This window comes from Tympanuchus pallidicinctus, unplaced genomic scaffold (genome assembly GCF_026119805.1).
Source record: "Tympanuchus pallidicinctus isolate F22 unplaced genomic scaffold, pur_lepc_1.0 scaffold20, whole genome shotgun sequence".
Lineage (NCBI taxonomy): Eukaryota > Metazoa > Chordata > Aves > Galliformes > Phasianidae > Tympanuchus > Tympanuchus pallidicinctus.
The window spans coordinates 8,142,687-8,162,055 of record NW_026294722.1 but is presented as its reverse complement, the minus strand read 5'-3'; the positions used below and the strand labels follow the sequence as shown (position 1 = coordinate 8,162,055).

The window sequence follows — 19,369 nt, the reverse complement described above, 5'->3', positions numbered from 1 at the left end:
TAATCGCTCTTGCTTGATATTCCAAATCTAACATCTGCCTTATTTGTGTCAAGAGCACTGATTTTTCCCCCTGGGGCTTCATAGATTTTGCTTTCTGGATGTATTTAGAGATTCTCCAGTCAAATGCTCTTGTTCCTACCTCCAGACTTCTTGGCAGGATTTGCTCTCAGTGCCTGCTGGCGCTCCACTTCCCATTACTGTAACTGAGTTCTCCGTATTTTCCCAGCTAATGATTTTCACTTACCCACAGTTAACAGCTGATCAGGGCCCTGCATGCCAGCATTAGGAGTGCCTGTTTGTCAGGCCGTGCCGCTCCCTGCCAGTGCCAGCAGCAGGTGTTGGTCTCTAAAGCAGCAGGATCAAGGTTCAGTGTTGCAGAGAATCTGATGGCAGGAAGGTATCTGTAATGGCTTTTTTACACATGAACACACGTGGAAAACACACACACACACACACACACACACACAGGCTTTGCTCAGCATTGTTACCTCCCTGTGAACACTTCCTTAACAGCTTTTCACTCACGAAATACACAAGGCCTGAGAACACACACACTTAGCTCAGCATTTTCACCTGTTTCAGTGTGTTTGCACACAAAGTCACAGCATAAAGCCCTTGCTCAGTCACATCATTAACCAGATCTGAAATAACAGAATACAATTTTGTCACATAACCACAGAACTGCCAAGAAAATTGTTGCAAAAATGTACTTCACTGCTGGGGATGGAAGAGCACGTTGTAATTATTTTACCAGTTTCCCGTACTGCATTTTTTCCTTGCAAGATCTCACGTTTAACCACAAGAGGGCAGCTGGGCTTCACCATAAGCCTCCTCTACGCAGCTGAGCAACAAACCCTGGTTTGGTGCAGTCCATCTCAGAACCCTGGAGTCGCTGCCATCTTACCCAGCGTGAGCTAAACAGTGCTTAGCATTTCACCATTTTCCTTAGGAGATACGACTGGACAGATGGAGCAAACATAGTGGAGCTGACAGACTGGACAATGAGCAAGCACAAGGGCAGTATAACAATAACTTACAAAAGGAAGGAGAACAGAAATCTCATAGTTTCCAAAATACCTCCAGTGGAGGTGCAGCCGTACGATTGCTTTTAAAAATTATCTTCTATAATTTACACAAAGCAAGAGTAATCATTCAGAAGGACTTTGGTGGCATGGCTCCATGTCTCTGTGTAAAGGACAGCAAAAAAAGCACATTTAGCAGGATGTGAATTAGCCTAGACTGAGCACACCTTGTGAACTGATCCAACGCTGCCAAGGAGGATGAGAGCCTTGGACTCTGGAAGGACTGCTATGGTAAGCTCCATCCACGCCATTTGGGGACGAAAGCACAGTCTCAGCATCCTGAATGCTGCATTAGCACATAGTTTCTGAACAGCGGAGGACTCCTGGAGCTGCATTAAAGCTAGGAAAATATTGCCACCTCTTGGTAAAGTTTTGGATTCAACTGGCACTGGTAACACCAGCATCAGTCTCCTCTTGAGTGAAGGCTCAAGTGAGAATGGAAGATCACAGTACAGAAATTTCTAAGCTCGTGCTCTAAGAAAAGATAAATGTTGTCCCTCAAACCAGAGAAACCAGCAGTAATGCACACACGTGCCTCTTAGGTTATAGCAGAAGATAGAAAACCCGAGGCGCACCCACAGCTTGCAGCTGATGGGTGAAGTTTTCCCAAGATAACACAAGACCCCAGAGGCTTCTCATTAGTCACACTGCACCCTGCCCCCAGCAGCTGAAGACCTAAAAATCAGCATCACCCCCTGCAGTCACCACAATCCAAGCAAAGCCCCTGAAGGCTGGATTCTGTCTTCAGTCCAGGACTGAGCAGCAAATCAGGAAGTGTACAGTCAGAACAAAGCAACGTTCCCAGCCCACGGGTTGTTCCCAAGCTCAGCTCCCAAGCAGAAGGGATGCACTCCACAGGACAGAGGTTATTCTATATACAAGTGAGATGGTCGTGGTAATTCAACTTACATTAAAGTAGGAGCCTGTCCTTTACGTTCATATCACATCAGTGTCATCTCCCCCCACGTCCAAGCCAGAAGCATATTCTTCCTTCACTTTCAGTTAAAATCCTCAGGGGAAAATAGATAAACAAAAACAATCAAACCCTCCCCCCCCCCCCCCCCCCAAAACAACAACAAAACAACAACAAACTTCACACCATAACCAGCTGAAATGGGAAAAACAAATGCAGTCACCAAGATATCTGAGACACCTGGATCTTGGCCTGATAACAACTCGTTGCTGGGATCTGGTCAGCCTCTACTCCAGGTGAAGGAAAAAACAATGCTTATTAAAATTTAAAAAGAAAAAAAATCACTGACAGAGGCTCCAGAAAGCACTGCTGTTTCCTATCACTCTTTTTGAATTGTTCATCTCCATTTTTCTTCCAAACACAGTGATGCGTTTCGGTGATAGAGCTCACAAGGTTATTCGTCCAGCATTCCAACTCCATTTCAAAACATCATTCCGAGCTTCCAATATTTGTGCTTCTCTTTAAACAGTAGCACTGAGAACATTAACTTCGTCTGCTTTATAAATGCATGCAACAAAGTACCAAAGGAGTAGGAACTTGAGGAGAGCCGCACAGCTTGATCTTACAAGGAACATTTCGTTCGTTCCCTGCTTCTTCTCCTAAGACACACAGCAGCCTTGCCACAGTTCGTGCCCTCTCGGAGGATCACAGCGCTGCTCGCCATGGAGCCCCATCTCAGCTCTCAGATGCGCTGAACAAGGCTGTGCACACCCGTCCTTTCCATCCAGCCCCAATGCAAAGGCAAGTCAGTGTTGCACAACGAGCCTCTTCCACTAACAAAAATCATACGTACAAAACTGCAGACTGAATGCAACTGGGAATCCAGGAACAGAGAACGCTTTTCTAAAACTGTTTAATAAAAAGCTGTGCAGTTTCTTGAAACACCGGAGAAACCCAAAGCATACCATGTGCCACTCTCAGTCACAAAGAAACACAATTTTCAAAAAAGATATTTAAGTTTAATACAAATTTTATACAAAGAAAATGTGAAAAAATACTTCCATATGCTAAAAGCAATTATGCTTCACAAATAAGGCCAGCTAGGCTATTTTTGACACAACTGCAATTCACGAATATTGTTCTCGCCTTTTGCTTCTAATACTTTTCCCTCTAATACGGGTTCTAGCTGGAGACTGTACAGACCGCATTCTTTTATAAACAATGGGAAAAATCAACATGACTGAAATGTACAACAGAATGTACTGGAATGATATCATACATTAATTTTCTCATATACATACATCACCTTTGCTTTGTTCAATGCTTTCGTTTTACACAACATACAAAATGGTACTACAGTATAAGTGTAACAGACAGCATTTTCAGGGGTTACTTTCTCTCATACTGTTTCATGCTTACATAAAAACATAAATTCCATCATATAAATAATACATGCTCTGGCCCAGCATCAGAAGTCCTTTGCCCATGTTTCCTGATCCATGCTTTTCTCCACCCCCTAGCTCTTGTTCCACGTGAAAAGCTTTTCATAGTCCTTTTCAGAGGATTCAAATTAAAAAAAAAAAAAAGGAAGAAAATTGAACTGTGAAGAACAGGAAAAACAACCCTCATCTGTGCTATCAACGATAAGAAGCGATGCTGCCCTACCCAACAAGCCGGTGTTACACTTGGCAACTGTTCAGATACCAATCTGAATAAAGTTTTAACTTGTTTCTTGTAAACAATTTTAACAGTCTGGTCACTGTAAAAAACAACGTAAATCTTTATATATCTCAGGTCCGCAGATGGGAAATGCCATAATTGGCCTAATGCAATTAACAGAAAGAAAGATAGCCTTCATCATTTGGTTGAAATTCTACAAGAGTTTCAAAGTGCAGAAATTGTTCCCATCCAAAAGCAAATGGAGTTGTTCAGATCCTTCAGGTTTTATTATTTGATGCATTACTGCCATTTTCTCAGACCAGTTTTCAGCGTTAGCTTGTGATAAGGCTGCTTTAAACCTTTCCTTTCCAACTTCAAACACTCTTTATAAGTTAAAGTCAATACAAATATAAAAAGGAGATGGTACTCTAACTTTAATGACATCCACAAATTGTACATTATTTACAAAAGAGGCAGAGATTTGACACGGATCTTACCTGTCCTCAGCTTTTCTAAGCCAGCGCTAATGCTTTACATTAATGTAGTGTAGTTAATGCTTTGTGCATTTATACAAAGCTTAAGTCTGAACCTTTGAGGTTAATCCAAAGAACTGTGTTTATTTTTCACATTTCTATTAGATTTATATATTCCAACAATTGTATGGACTTCTTGTTAGCAGTTAGACTCTTCGTACTTGGACTGGCATTGTGGTCTGAACATACTGAACTCCAGTTCTCATTGCCACTGTCCCAGCAGAAGGACTTACCACTACAGGAATGGTCTGTGGATTAAAACCAAGAGAAACATATTGTTATGTTAAAGGTCATATCAGCATGACCACAGAAACAGAGATTTATTGTCCAGGGAAAATCCAGAACAAGCTCCAATTTTGTGCAAGGATTTATACCTTAATTACCAAAATATTACCAAGGCAGAAAGTAGTATATTACTTTCCTGTAGCCAAGAGGGTTTTTTGTTTTTTTTTTTCTCTGTAATTGTTACTTTATAATTACTGGGACCAGCTGTTCCTATAGGTAACGTGCATGCTCTACCTATGCTTGGAGAATTAGGTTTTCAAAGCTCCTACATCCAGTTATGTATTTTCCCCAAATAAATTCACAGGAAGAGGAAAAAGGGCTAAGAAAATCCTCTGTCATTTGAAAAAGTTCCAACAAATCAACCTGGAGTACAAAAATACCCTTGTTTATAAGCATATCCCTTACGTCTTCCCCCCCACCCCTCAAAGGAACTCCCCCATGCGTTCAGTCTACACAGAAGAGAACAGAGAACATCCATTTAAACAAAAAGGTTCTTAAACTTTTGCACAAATTGGTAACAAAAACGCCAGCATTACTGGGAATTGTCTTACACTGCCTGTAAAAATACTAATATAGAATAAACTTTTCACTTCCATCATACAGATTATGATCTATAAATCTTAACAAATGAAGTTTCAGGACATCTCTATGGGTAGAAATGGGTTCTACGGATGCAGAGACAAAGGCACAAGAATGTTAAACAATCTGGTCAACGTCACGTCACTCTGGAACATCCGGAAAAGGATTTATTGAATCTTAAGTCTGTATCTTAACCTTCCTACAAAAACGTGAGAAAGCTTAGAAACGTTTATGCCACACAAACTGCAAGTGTGTTTTGATACAACGCCAGCGATGGCCAACTGGTGACCCAACAGATGCATCCATTTCAGCTCACAACGTTTTGTGGAAGAAACAAGGAGTGAGAATTTGAGAAATGTGGAAGGGACTCCCAGGACTCCCCCTAAGGTTACTGTAGGCTTCCAAAGCAAACGTGGAAGAACAACACACAACTTCACCGGAGCCCTGTGTTTCCCCCCATAAATTTAAGAAACCACATCAGTGCCTTGATGGTATTCAGGAAAGACTGAGAGTGTCCCTGCTGAGATGGATTACAGCCTAGTGTTGGTCAGCTCCTTTGTGACAAAATCTGTGCCTTCCAGAAGCCTACTGATTCCATTCCCTGGAATGCAAAGATGATGAATTTAAATGTTTACGACATTTCAACTGCAGAAAGAATAAAAACCAAATGTGAAATCAGTTCTCTGAATAAGTTCAAGGTTAAAGTCATTTGATAATGGTTTCAGAGGTGTAAAGAGGGTTCAGTGGAAACGGCACCCAGAAGATACACTGAAAGCTGTGCAGAGGGAGGAAATGCCTAGTGCGAAACAAAGTGCAAATTGAACTCTAAAGAAGCCACTGTGTACATCACTGTTAGCACTACAGGTAGGAAAATTAAGGTTGCCACAGCTGTCTTTTACATGTACACACTTACACAAATGAGAAAATTAAGTTTCAGTTATTAGAGTGATCGGGATATGGAATGTGCAAGACTCCTTAAATGCGTTAGGATCATTCCCTGAGAGGTAAATCTTCCACCTCTGCCAGCTTTTCACATTTGTACATTTTGCATACATATTAAACATGCATTAAGGTTTAAAATTATTTAAATTGCACGTGCAGTCATTAGAGTACAGAGGTGTCTGTAGCTGTGCAAGGCTAATGCAAATGTGTACAACGTTTCAAACATGCACAAATAAAGGTTGAAACCTTCAGACGTTCCACTTACGCTTCACATTACTCAACACTTTGTATAACAGAAAACTGATGAAGGTTACTGCCGTTATTCTGAATGTTACATGAAACCACCTTATGATCTTAGAACCTCTCAACTATGCACGAGAGAGCCTAACTTCTTTGAAGCTTGCTATTTGATTGCAAACACACAAAGCCTTGTTACGACAATTCAGTTCAAACGACTTAGGGCCAATCCTGCAAAGGTGCACTGTGCTCTCAGTCGAGACAAACGAGTTGAGTACAAATGCTTAGGAATGTGACAAGTCATGATATCCACTACAAGCAGTACATTTTTTCTGTCGAATGTGATGGCTATGAAACACTGCAGTGTGTGTGGAGGTGCATGCATTCCTGCACACAGGTGTGTGAACGTTGCAGCTGGTGGGGGTGCACGCACGTCCATGTGTGTAAACAAAGCAAAAGGAGGACAGTGACTGAGCTGATTGGGCCTCACAGTCACAACATCAAAACTGAACTGCTATTATCTAGCTTCAGTAAGAAAATTAACTGTAGTGACCTAAACATGGGCTGCTCAGCTGAGCCCACCGCTCGAGACAAGGCATGCGGGTCAGCTACCAGTGCAGCATCAGCAATTTTCTTTTTGGTAAGAGGTCAGCTCAGGTGCCACGCTGACAGTGAAGCGAACACTGCAGAACATGAATGAACATCACACTGAAAGAATGTGATATTATGGTATGCAAAATAAAGAAAACAAACCTCACTGCCGTCCCATCTCCAGTGACTGATAAAAGGGCATTCAAGTGTCCTTGGTTAAGTTTTCAATGGAAAAAAACAGGTCTGAATTCAATGCTATTTCTCAGTTTCACGCTAGTGTGCAAGACTGCATGGGAGATACACTACTGATGAATGCATACTTTTCTTTCATAGTTACTGAGATGCCACGGAAATATCAAGCATAGCTGAGAACTCATTGAATCTCTTTAGAATACCATAGACAAAAAAGATATTTAAAAGATACTTTAAATGAATTCTATATATTTACATTGACGTTGTGTTCAAGTATATACATGAAACAGAAATAACTAACACAATAATGTAAAATGGAAGTCTGACTAGCCTCAGTGCCTTAGCTGTTCTTAAGGAGGGCTCCTGAATCCTTGTAACAATCAGTGATGAAATGGAAGGGTGGAATGTTGCACAGCAAAATAGGACATTTTGCACTGCAAACTGAAACTACACCAGTGAATTCATATCTTAATTAGAACAGCAAATGGAGACAATCCCCCAGAAATACTGTGCAATTTTAATGCCAGGAACAGCACTACTGCAGACTTTAAATGATGACATCGTACTTACAATTGAGGGTTGAGTAGTTGGAATATAGGTGGTGCTCTGCGGTACCTGGACCAGTTTTATAGGCTGGTTGCTTGTCACACCTGTTGCTATCTGCAGAGACAGCACAGGCAACCTCAGTAAAAGTCTCAGCTTTTACATGAATTCCACCTAGTCATTACCATTACTGTATGAAATTTATGTTGGATGTTTTGTTTGTGCTAAAAATTTGTATCTTAATGAATTCACAGGTTAATTCTTTGTTTATAAAACAAAATTCAAATTATGAACATGATCAATGTACACAGCATGATGTTTCAGGTAGAATACCTATGTGAAAGCAATTCCAGATTAGGATAACTGGAATATTCCCTGGCCAAAGTTTTAGGCAATTGATTTTCTCTGATCCCCTTTTCTCCCAGTAGTACAAAGGTCACACTGCCACAGACAATACATACGAGCTTCAACTGAGCAAAGAAGTTCAAAGAACTTCCCCCCAGAATCCAGGTGGGACAGCACATCCTTTACCCCTTCTTTTAATCTGTTTCCCAAGTTACTCCCTTAGATGACATGTCAAGCCCAGAGATCTAACACCAGACAGTAGCAAAAGTGTCAAGAAATGAACACAGCTCTCTATTATACTATGCTTCCCAATTCTAGAAGAACTATCTCAATGAGACATCATGCTGGAATCACAATACTACAAAATTAGTTTGCTTTTAATATTTTAAAATACAACAAGGCTCCTACTGATGTAGAGGATCAAGTAAAGGGTCTGAAGGAGAAGCCCCCCATAAAATTTTTCATTTAACAAATCTTGCATGGGCAGAAGAAAAATGGTGCTGAAATTGCTAATAGTCAAGCCCTACCTATAAAGCAGAATCTTCTCTATAAACATTTTCTATATATGCAATGTTAAGTCCCTTTTATTGGAGCGTTTGCTCATCCTTGCCTACTGAATACTATCAGAGTAGATGATATGGAGGATTTCAGAATTGTACACTGCTTCGTTAGCTGTAGATCCAGGTGGATTGCTGTATCAGTGTTATGGAACATTGTGGTACCCTAGTGGCAGTCTGTTGTGATAAAGTAAGTTGATTTGAATGCAGGTCTTGAGCTTGGCCTCTGAACCCCCAGGTAAGAAGGGCTTGGAAGTGCTGCAGTCAGTATTGCTTATCAGAAGGCAACTTGTATCGAAAGATCCAGACCAGAAGCTACACTGATGGGTCCTGGAGAGAGAGAAAGAGAGAGGTCCAGTCCCCCTTGGCTGGAAGGATGAGTCAAGCCAACACAAGGTCTTATTGGGAATGAGTGCAGGGGAAAGGGTATTCCCAGAGGACAGAAGGAGATTTTTCCCAAGATGAAGGGGGAAAAAAACAAACAAAGAGCCACAACTCTCTTACTCCCCAAATCACACATTTTGAAATATACAAACGGCCATAAATTCCCAGCTGATCCAGGGAGGCCTTTAGGGGTAGGTTTCAGAGGACTCTAGTTTTGAAGTGGTTTGCAGTGACCACAGCAATACTCACTGTAACGCTTTCTTTGCTTTTATCAGTTGAAACGTCCTTTTCCTTGGGGGTGCTGGCTGTTTCCGTGGGCGTAGGCTGCACACTTGAACTGGGCTGGGATGATTTATTTAATGTTTCTGTGTTAATTTCAGTATCGGCTTCTTGCTGTGTTGCAGTAGCTAAAGAAAAAGAAGAAAGCAGAGCCACTACTCTTGTGCACCAGTCTTCAATCTTAACAGGCATATCTGCATACGTGCAAATGAAGAACACTGAATCTCTGTGTGTTACATCCACCCCAGCTCCCCTTAGCTGTGAAACATGCAACCCAGAGCAAGATTACCTGACTGCGTGCAAGATTTCATATGCTCAGGCCAGTGAGCTTGTTGGCAGGGATAGTCACAGTAGCTAGTGTTCCAACAGCAATAAAAAATGGCCTCTTTCTTGCAGTTGGCACACCACTGCTTCTTTTTAGTTTCATCCACTGCTTGCTGCTTTTCCATTTCCAGCTGCTTCTTCACTTCAGCAATCAAGCGATCCCGTTCTTGTTCTAGACTCTGACGCATTTCAGCCATTGTCAGTTCTACTCAAAATACAAAGATAAATAAATTTTGCCTCTCCGTGAAATGAAAGCTAATAAAATATTCCCTAAACTTAGGTGTATCTGCTTCACACCCTCTCAGCAAATGACAGTCTTCCAACCTCTCTAAGTTTAAAGAGGCTGCTCATTACCACACTCCATGATGCTGGGCACAGAGGTGAAAATGACTGGCCTGCAGCAATCCAGCTCTTCTTTTTTCCCTTTTAAAAAAATAAATGGCAGTTGTGTTTTCCCTTTTGCAGTCTATCAGAACTTCCCTGCCACAGTTTCTCTATGATACAGGCAGAGGCTTAGCAACTTAATCTGCCAGTTTCCTCAGTACCTCCAGAAGCACCTCACCAGGTCCCCTGAGCGCCATCAGGTATTTCAGAAGGTCTCAAATCTGGGTAATGCCCTACATTCTCCCAGTTCCTGCCTTTGGATTCTGTGCGTATCCTACCTGCTAACTTCCTTCGGTCAACCACGTGGGTAACCTTGTCATAAAACAACATTAATTTAAGCAGGATTTTCCCATTGTGTGAACCCATGCTGGCAACAACCAATAACTGCACTGCCTTTCAAAGTGTTTTTCAGCAACTCCAAGAATAACCTTCTATGTAACTTCATCAGGAAACGAAGACAGACCAACAGGCCTGTAGTTACCAGGGTCTTCTTTTTTACCCTTCTTGAAAACTGGAGCAACATTTGCCAGCTACATACTCCATTAGTATGAAGTAATCAGCATAAAATACCTCCCAAAGAGATTATCCAGTGGTGCATTTAATAAAAAAAAAAAACAAAAAAAACCAGTTACATTCAATCAAAAATCTCTGTAGCCTGGATTTCTTTCAGAGGACTGAAACCTGTTGCTTACTATGCACACATAAAAGTCATCTGTGTACGGATTGAAATGGTACCCACTGATACTGGCAGCACATTCTACAAGGTGTTCTACCCTTCATGTGGACAATCTCTGGTAGCTAACATGAAGACAATGCATGCTACAAGCATTTAGATTTTGTATTTGCCATTTTCATACCCAGATTATGCTTCATTTCTGAGAGTTCCTGCTGATGTAACCACTGAAGCTTTTCTATTTCAATCCTCAAACGTCGAATCTGGATATTACAAATATTGAAATGTTAATATTTAGTTGTGATGACAGAGTACAGTATATAGCACAACTATGTACAAAAATACAAGGCTCTAACAAAGAGCTTCATCATCACTTACATTAAGGCTCCTTTTCAATAACATGGGCAATAGGTATTCTGTTTTCTTGGTAGGTTTTCCTATCATAAAAAGTGCAAGATCGTTTGAAAACAAAACCCACTTCAATTAAACTTGGTCTTCCATCTAGAATTAGTTAGGTCTCCAATTTCTCCAACCACAACAAAAATCTGTTTCTCAGTTTTGCTTGTATTTGTTTGCGTGCCACTTGATGGATTCTTTTATTTCAACGCACCCAGACTTACAAAAGTGGGTTTTTCATTCACTAGGAACACCACTGCTCTAAACTGCAGCTTCCTTCTTATGTTTAACACAAACAAACAAAAGATTTCACACTTAACTCTGAGCTTTCTCTTGCTCACGTTTCACATTCATTCATAGTTTACTTTGTTTAATCTGGTTTTGCCAGCTTTAAAGAAAACACTTTAAAAAGACACCAAGTACTGCCTTGACAGTGAATGCAACATTTAGCAGGAAGACACTTTTATTGGTGCTCTGTAGTAAAAACAGTGATAATATGACCAGCAAACTAAAAAAGAAGTATTACATCTATGGTCATAATCATGTAACTCTGATGCAGTATGTGATTGCATTATGACAGCATGTGGTATTTTTATGCATAAAACACTCTTTTACAACTTGTGAAGGTGAAGCAGGCTTCTCTCCATCTTGCACTAACCTCAGCTATTGTACTTCCAGTGGTATTTTTTGAAAGATCATTGTATATTTCAGTCATTGTTCCTTTGATGGCATCCATCATCTGAAAGACAAATAAAAGTCTTAGATACCTATTTTTAACAGATAACCACTTTAACTTCATTTCAGTCACTCCAATGTGAGCCTGTATTGCTATTAGTATCTATGTGCATATACACACGTTTATCCGAGTCTCCTTTTGAAGTACTGTTTTAGAAGGTACAAGAAAGCACTTTCTGCCAGGATTCTGTTGTTTTCAAGTGCTTTTAATGTCTGCATACTTATTTATAGTACTCTCTTTTTTGTTTGTCTTAATTCAAAGACCTAAGAGAATATACCAAAAGCTGATCTCCCTCACTCCACCATCACCTTTATAATATTACAAGTACTGCATCATCTGTTTAACAACTAAGCTTCAGTTTTAATACTTGAATGCACACTTAGGACAGGTTACAATCTGATGAAGCTTTGCAGAGTTTTAAAACAGTTGCATCTGAGTGCGTTGTACCGAATGCACGTGATGATTATTAGTGCTTACTGTAAATATATGGTGAGGAGATACCAAAAATTGTCCAAAGCGCAATGCAACGTGACCAAAAGAAGTGATGGGGAAATAAGGGCGAGACAAAGCGGGGGTGCCTGCCGTGCTTAGCCTCTGGCTTAGAATGACAGCATTCAGCTGCTTCTACAACAATAGCTCAGATCCCAGCAGTCTGACTGCTTCTACCTACTGCTTGTTACTTTCTACATAAGATCTTTTATTTCAGAATTTGAAATTTTAAAAAACTTTAAAATTCATCACAAAAATAAGTTTAAGAAGATCTTTTTCAAGGACTTACTTTGCTAGTGTATTTAGCAATGTCTGCAGCCACGTCAGCCGAGGCTGTTGCGATTGGCAAGTCTGTATTAACTGAGGAAGAAAGTGTATTTGCAGATCCAGAACTTGTAACCATAGAGATAGGTTGAGTGCTTGTAACCAAAGTTATAGTTGATGTGGAAGTGCTCTGGGTGATCTCTTTCTGCTGCACAGCTACGGAAAGAACACACAGCAGACCATTAATCACAAGTAATTATGAAGATGAATAGGTAACTCGTAACTTTAATGTTCACTAAATGTGTGCACCTCAACAATCTCAAGATTTTTCTTACTTATACAAAGGTGCCATTCATCAAATTGATTGTACAGTGACCAGCCACTGAACTCACATATAATTACACAGCTTCAAGACAAGATAGCAAAGACCTTCAAAACCTGCAAGTTTAGACTGGTCAGTGCAAAAGTCTCCCTCTGATCATCGTTCTTCCCATTCTGGGACTTTCCCATCCCATCTCCTAACCTCTCCGCTTGGACAGCCCCCAGCTAGCACCACAGGTACGAGCACAAGCCTGTCTTGAACATTTTCACTTGCCACCATCTGAAAGTACATTACTGACTTTGTTCCTTTAGAAACAAGATTTAGTGAGCTACTTTTGAAGAGAGCTTTAGTAAGAATTTTAGTTGTACTTCCTGGTGTTATTTGCATTCGTTTGCTATTAGTGCTACTAATTATTGTTAGTTTTGTGTTGCGACATGTTTAATGTAATACATCCAGCCCAAACTCAGCCTCTGGATGGAGAGCAAGGAATGTAATGCAAGGTTAACTCATTAAAGCAAAGAATTTATTTATAGAATTAACTCAAGTGGGATGAAAGTCAGTAAACAGGAAGGCTTTGTCAAACGTGCTCAATATTTCAAATAATCTTAAAACAGTTGGTAATTCAAAAATAAGAGTACAAATCAAAACATGAAGAGCTTCACCTTTCCATCCCTAATGACTTACCTGCCTTAGTTTTCAATTTAATTTTAACAATTCACTTTGTAAAGATCTCAGTTGATGGTATCCTCTAAAGGCTGAAATATTACTGAAATAAAACAGTTCTTAAATTTAACTTTGTACTATTTAACATCAATTCAGAATATAAGAAAATCTGTATATTCTAGAGCGTTTTCATCTGATATTTCTAGCATATCATATGACAGAACATTGTTACAATGCACTCAATAGTAAAAATGTTGATTTAACCTGTGGGGGGGAAAAAAAAAAAAAAGCCTGTACAAATCAGCTTCTTGGCAAATAAAATTGGATCCAGATTGTAGATGTTGAGATAACAATGGTAATCATGCAACTGAAACAGAATTAACGATTTCATCATGTAAAGCAGAAAATAATCAGTTTAGTCTTTCAAAACTGATGGCTAAGAACGGCAAAGATATTTTACAGACACACAAATGGTTTGTCATTCAAATAAGGAGACATGACTAAATACACACCAGAAAGAGCAGGTATGGTGAGTTGCTGTATTTCACAGTCATTTATAAAAGAAGAACCACACTTTGAGATTTTGTTTATATGGAAGAAATTCCTGGTTAGGCAGCCTGGGAGCACTGACATCACTACTGGGGGATTATGGCATCACGGGCACATTGAGTTAGAAAGTGTATACCTTTAACTGCTTGTCTTGTCTGATATCTTGTCCCTTGAGAGGATTGAGGCTGCTGTGACTGAGACTGCTGGTTCTGCTGCTGTTGCTGCTGTCTCTGCACCTTCTGCATGTGCCATTTCTGAGAAGATGTCTGAAATTTATTGGAAGAATTCCACACTACTCGCTGCACAGCAGGGGCAGTTTCCTTAGGCAGCAGAGGCCGCTGCTTTTTCACAGGGCTTCCAGTGGCTGCAGATGGAGCACTAACAGTAGAAGTAGCACTAGTAGTTGCAGTCACACCAGCTGGTGGAGTCTGGGACGCAGAGCGGGTGAGAACTGGGGTTTCTGGCAGGGGCTGGGTGCTTGCACTGGAAGAAGGTGGAGTTTTACCTACAACTAAACAAAATTTATTGTCAACTTTTCACCACCACATCTGATCCATAATTTCACATCAAATTTTGAAAAGTCACGTGCACCTTCCAGAACAGAAATTGTCACGAATTAGAACAGAATCATAGATCCATCACAGTCGGAAAAGATCTTCACGATCACCAGGTCCGACCGCCAACCCAACCTACTGTGTTCCATCACCAGTGAAGTGATGGAACTCCAGTGGACTCCACCACTTCCCCAGGAATCCCATTTCAATGCCTGACCACTCCCCCACCCACGATTAAATTCTTTCTTACATCCAGTCTGAATCTCCACTGCTGAAAATGAGACTGTTTGCTTGAGTCCTATGGAGTGAGAAAAGAGACTGACACCTTCCTCATTGCAATTTCCTTTCAGGTAATGGCAGAGAGCCACCTCCTCTTTCCTAGATGAAACAATCCCAGTTCCCTCAGCCACTCCTCATAACTCCTGTTTTCTGTGTCGTTTCCTCTTACCAGTGCTGTTGTTCTTCTCTGCACACACTCGAACAACTCAAAATCCTCCTCATAGCGGGGGTCCCAAAGCCAAACACAATGTTCAGGGCATGGTCTCATCAATACAAGGGGACCACTAAGTCCCTTGCCCTGCTGGCCATACGAGTTCTCATGCAGCCCAGGATGCCACTGGCCCTCACCAGTATCACCTGGGCACGCTGCTGGCTCATGTGCAGCCAGCTGTCAGCCAGCATCGTCAGGTCCTTTTCTGCCTGGCACCTTTCCAGGCATTTCTCCCCATGCCTGTAGCACCGTGTGGTGCTGTTGTAACCCAAGTGCAGCACCTGACATTTAGACTTGTTGAATGTCATGGGCTTGGCCCATCAGTCCGGCCCATCGGGATCCTTCTGCAGAGCCTTCCCACTCTCAAGCAGACCCACCTGATGTGGTATGGTCCACAACTTACTGGTGATCGATTGTCAGCTGGGCTGAGCTTCCCCCACCAGGCCTCTCTGACCCCAGCCAGCCAGCTCTTCACCCAGCAAACTGCACCTCCCTAGGACACAAGCAGCCGGCTTCTCTGGGACAGCACTGGGGAAGGCAGTGTCAAGCACTTTACTAAAACCTAAGTGAACAACATCCACAGCCCTTCCCTCAGTTACAAAGCAGCCATCATGTCACAGACATAAACCATGTTAATCAAGTCTTTCATAACCCATCCTGGCTGCTTGTAAACAAAAAGACTTCCCTGGAAGAACAAGAAGTTACCATTTGTTACGATGTTTCTAGGTTACCAGTTATACCTGTCATCCCAGAGCTTATAGATGACTGTTCTGTGTATCCCATTCTCTCGCTATACAGCCTGACAGTGAAACATCAGCATTGATCAAGGAACTGTCTTCACTGGGATGATAATCCTCCTCCCCTTAAGGTTTAGAGCTCTTTCTCCCTCTTGCAAAAGCAAAAAAGCTCCCATCCTCCTTAAAGCATTTAATTGGAACTCATGCAATTTGTATCTCTGAAAAATTCTAGTGCTTATACAGCTGCGGTTTTGGGACATCCATGGAAATGTATTTATGTTTGACTGGTGGCTGAAGCAGAACCAAATTTCTAAATTTGTGACAGAACAAATGTGCGTTCATAATTTTATGTTGCTGAAAGTAATTTCAATGAAATATTTTTTTTTGTTTTTAAACTGAATGCAGAAATTATAGAACTGAAAATATTGCTTACTCATCAAGAATGAAAAATCATTCATAAACATTGCTCTAGTACATATATTTTTACCATCTTAAATGCAAAGATAGAGCTCACAGCTTTGGCTTGAACAACAGTACAATGATAAAGGACAAATAAGAATTTCATCCTACCATCTTGTTTAGGAGGAGGCTCTTTTGACTCTTTCTTGTTTTTCCGTCCTTCACGCCCGCAGTGATCATCGCCCAGATCGATGACAAGTTCGCTCTCAGAATCAGAGTCCAGTCCCAGATGCACTGTTGGAGAGTCCATCTCATCTTTACCTTTCAGTTTTTCTTTTGCAGGATGCTGCAAACTTTTTCCCTTTTCAGAAAACTCTTTTTCAGTGTCTGTAATTGCCTTTTCTTTGACTGGGTCATCTGCTTTCTCCACTTCTGGACTTGTGCTTTTAAGTTCTTCCTTATCTTCATTCTGTGCTGGGGGCTTAGGTTTTTTTTTCAAGCTTAATGATTCTTTGTCACTTCTTGTACCTTCCTTATCCTCTCCATCTTCTTGATCATTCTTAGATTTCTGATCCTCATCACTATATTCACTGTCACTGGTGTCAGATTTTTCAGAATCTTCAGAGTCACTGTGTTCTACTGCAGTATAAACAGCTTCAGATATTTCATTTATTCCTAAATGTGGGGAGGAAAGTACAGTCCATGCTAATATCAGACTGGCTGGTATTACCAAAGAGAAAAGAAAAAAAACAAAACCCCAAACCCGGCCCTTTGTAGAACAAAATAGAGAGGTACCACTACCTTAGCTGTCAATCCTTAAGCTATAAGCATCTCTCTTACAGCCCTATCGCAGTATCACGAGTGAGAATTACCTTCCATACTCCTTATTTTTATTTGATTCAACAGCCCTCCTTTCACACTATTTTTTCACTACCTGCAAGCTATAGATCTGTTCAATGTTGGGCCGACACTGGCAAATATTAACAGGAATGATTAGTAACTACAAGAAACCACCTTAAAATCAGTAACACTATTCAACTGACCACAGTTATTTCTATGCATGTTTGAAGAATCAGTTTCAGACTGCATAACTTTTGTAAGGAGAATCTGTACTTTTTTAACCTTCAATTAACTGCTGGATTGTTAATGCTTTTCAACAGTAGGGAGTGCCCTCATCACTGGATATACACATCCGTGCAGCAAACATAAAAGTCAGGCACAGATCTTTGGTTTTTCAGTGTACAAAGCAAATAGTAAGACTACAGTTCTGCCAAACCATCTACGTCAGAATGGTGCAAAAACAGATCACAAGATGAAAGCTTTATGGCAAATATCAGACATGTCAGCTTTCGCCAGAGTTTAAGTTAGACGTGTTCAGTTCTATTTGCCTCTAAGAGCTCAAATAGCCTCTACTCCTGTTTTAATGAAAAAAATTAAAGTTTCAATATTTGAAAATGCTTTTTTTGTTTTTAGACTCCAACTCAACATTTTCTCAAATTCATCCTCCAGGCTTCCACTGCATTCTTGGGATACTCACCAAGTTGTGCTTTACAACTCTCTATTGTCTTGTCAAGATTAAGCTGGAACCTACTACGTATCTGTCGTTTTGGTGAAATGAGTGGCACAGGAGTGGACTGCTGTTGGACTGACTCACTCAGCTCTTTCAGATCCATCTCAGCTTTGCTTCGATCTAGAAAAGGAATTAAAAAAAAAAATGTACAAAAAGAAGAATGTGAGGCAAACCTTACTGAGTAACAGTGCAGACAATCCGAAGTGTGAAAAACGGAGACAAGAGACACTACAACACCTCCCCAGGGCATCCTGAATCTTAACATGGAAATAGTCTCACAATCCAAATTTATCTGCCCAGCCCACGAGGGGGGTCTCACTGAGAAGATCTGAGTTTCCAGTTTGCCTTGTTGACGCTGCAGAAAGAAAACAGAGCCAGAGGGCAGGCAAACCCCTGAGGAGAAATCTTCAAATTCTCATCTCTAGTCTTTACTGTTTCTTATCATCCATCTTAAGAATTTCATTCCTTACCGCATGAAAGTTTTCTGTCTTTTCTGTCTCCATTTCACAAGGACAGGCCCTGTACACATATATTTTTCCAAGCAATCTGTGTGTAGCTTGGTCATTCACACTTCCACTTTTCACTTTAGCCAGTCTACCAGCAACAGCTGGTGGCTCCTTTTCACTATTTCCCCTTCCTCCTTGCTGAACTGGAGGATCACAGCCCTTCTAGTACTCTGCTTAAGGTACAAGTTTTTGTTTTGCATATTTTCACTTTTGCTTTTTAGGGGAATCCCTTTTCACACTGCGCTTGAAAATAAGACACCACAAGTCATGTCTGAAATCCACGGGTTTTGTAGATGGAATCATGTTTAATGCAGCTGCCACTTTCATTTCTAGCATCAAACAGCATATTTAGGAAAAGAAATCCCCCTAAAGCTGAATAAATGATTGATATTCTACCAGAAAGCACAGTTCTGTTCTGTTACAGTATTGCTCACGAGCCATAACATTGGTTTTTCAGTTCTACCCCATTTATTCAGAATGTTCTATGCTCAAGCTAATGCCTCCCATCCATGGCTCAAACAGTTCCCATATGATGTTTCTTTTTGTGTTTGTTTTTCTTTTTTATAATGCATTGTTACATCTGATAAAAAAGACAAACAGCTGTGGTGCAGCACAAGTAATTCCATGGTTATATCACAAGCACAGACTAACACTGAAAAGTATGGTATGTCTAAAAGAATGCAGAACTTGATCTCAGCCTTCCTGAAGTATTTGGTGAAGACCGGGAAAAATTCTGTCACTCCATGTAACATCAAGTGGACGGAAAATATAACCAGAACTGAATCAGAATATCTGTAGAAGCAAAATATGATTGGGGAAATTGATTTACATCTGTTTGGCTTTCAGAACTGCCTTACCAAAGCAGTACTTTCCTAATTCATCTCTTAATCTCAGTATCTCCCTTGATACAGATGGTCAGTGAAGAAGAGACATGAAGTTTGCAAGACCACAAGACAAGTGAAAACTTCATCAGCAGTTCATGTAATTATAAGCTTTACAAACTTACCTACTGCTTAGAAACACTTATTTGTACAATTCAGCTATGAAATCACCCATTAAAAACTTATTTTGATCAAAAAGAAGAAAAAGCAACAGGAACTTTCAATTCCACTTACAAAACATCAAACATCTTATTTGATGAAACAACAATTACACAAAGCCACACTTAAAGTTCTCTGTTCATTTAAATCTA

The 19,369-nt window shown here is 40.6% G+C and overlaps 1 protein-coding gene across 16 annotated transcripts in view; it reads right to left on the bottom strand.

Annotated features, from left to right (window-relative positions):
• Positions 1-2,891: 2,891 nt before the first annotated feature.
• The window catches only part of ZMYND8 (zinc finger MYND-type containing 8), a 65,766-nt gene continuing 49,288 nt past the window's right edge, over positions 2,892-19,369 (bottom strand). For 13 of the 16 annotated variants that reach the window (XM_052683455.1, XM_052683456.1, XM_052683458.1 and 10 more), the window contains 9 exons: positions 17,639-17,791; positions 16,273-16,776; positions 14,058-14,432; positions 12,413-12,603; positions 11,557-11,637; positions 10,687-10,765; positions 9,411-9,650; positions 9,092-9,249; positions 2,892-4,435 (listed from right to left, as the gene is read on the bottom strand). In XM_052683455.1, the coding sequence (XP_052539415.1) occupies positions 4,334-4,435; positions 9,092-9,249; positions 9,411-9,650; positions 10,687-10,765; positions 11,557-11,637; positions 12,413-12,603; positions 14,058-14,432; positions 16,273-16,776; positions 17,639-17,791 (1,883 nt within the window). In that variant the 3' untranslated portion in view covers positions 2,892-4,333. Of the gene's footprint in view, positions 8,789-9,091; positions 9,250-9,410; positions 9,651-10,686; positions 10,766-11,556; positions 11,638-12,412; positions 12,604-14,057; positions 14,433-16,272; positions 16,777-17,638; positions 17,792-19,369 lie in introns of all 16 variants that reach the window. The other 3 variants (XR_008206899.1, XR_008206898.1, XM_052683466.1) reach the window with 3 other exon arrangements.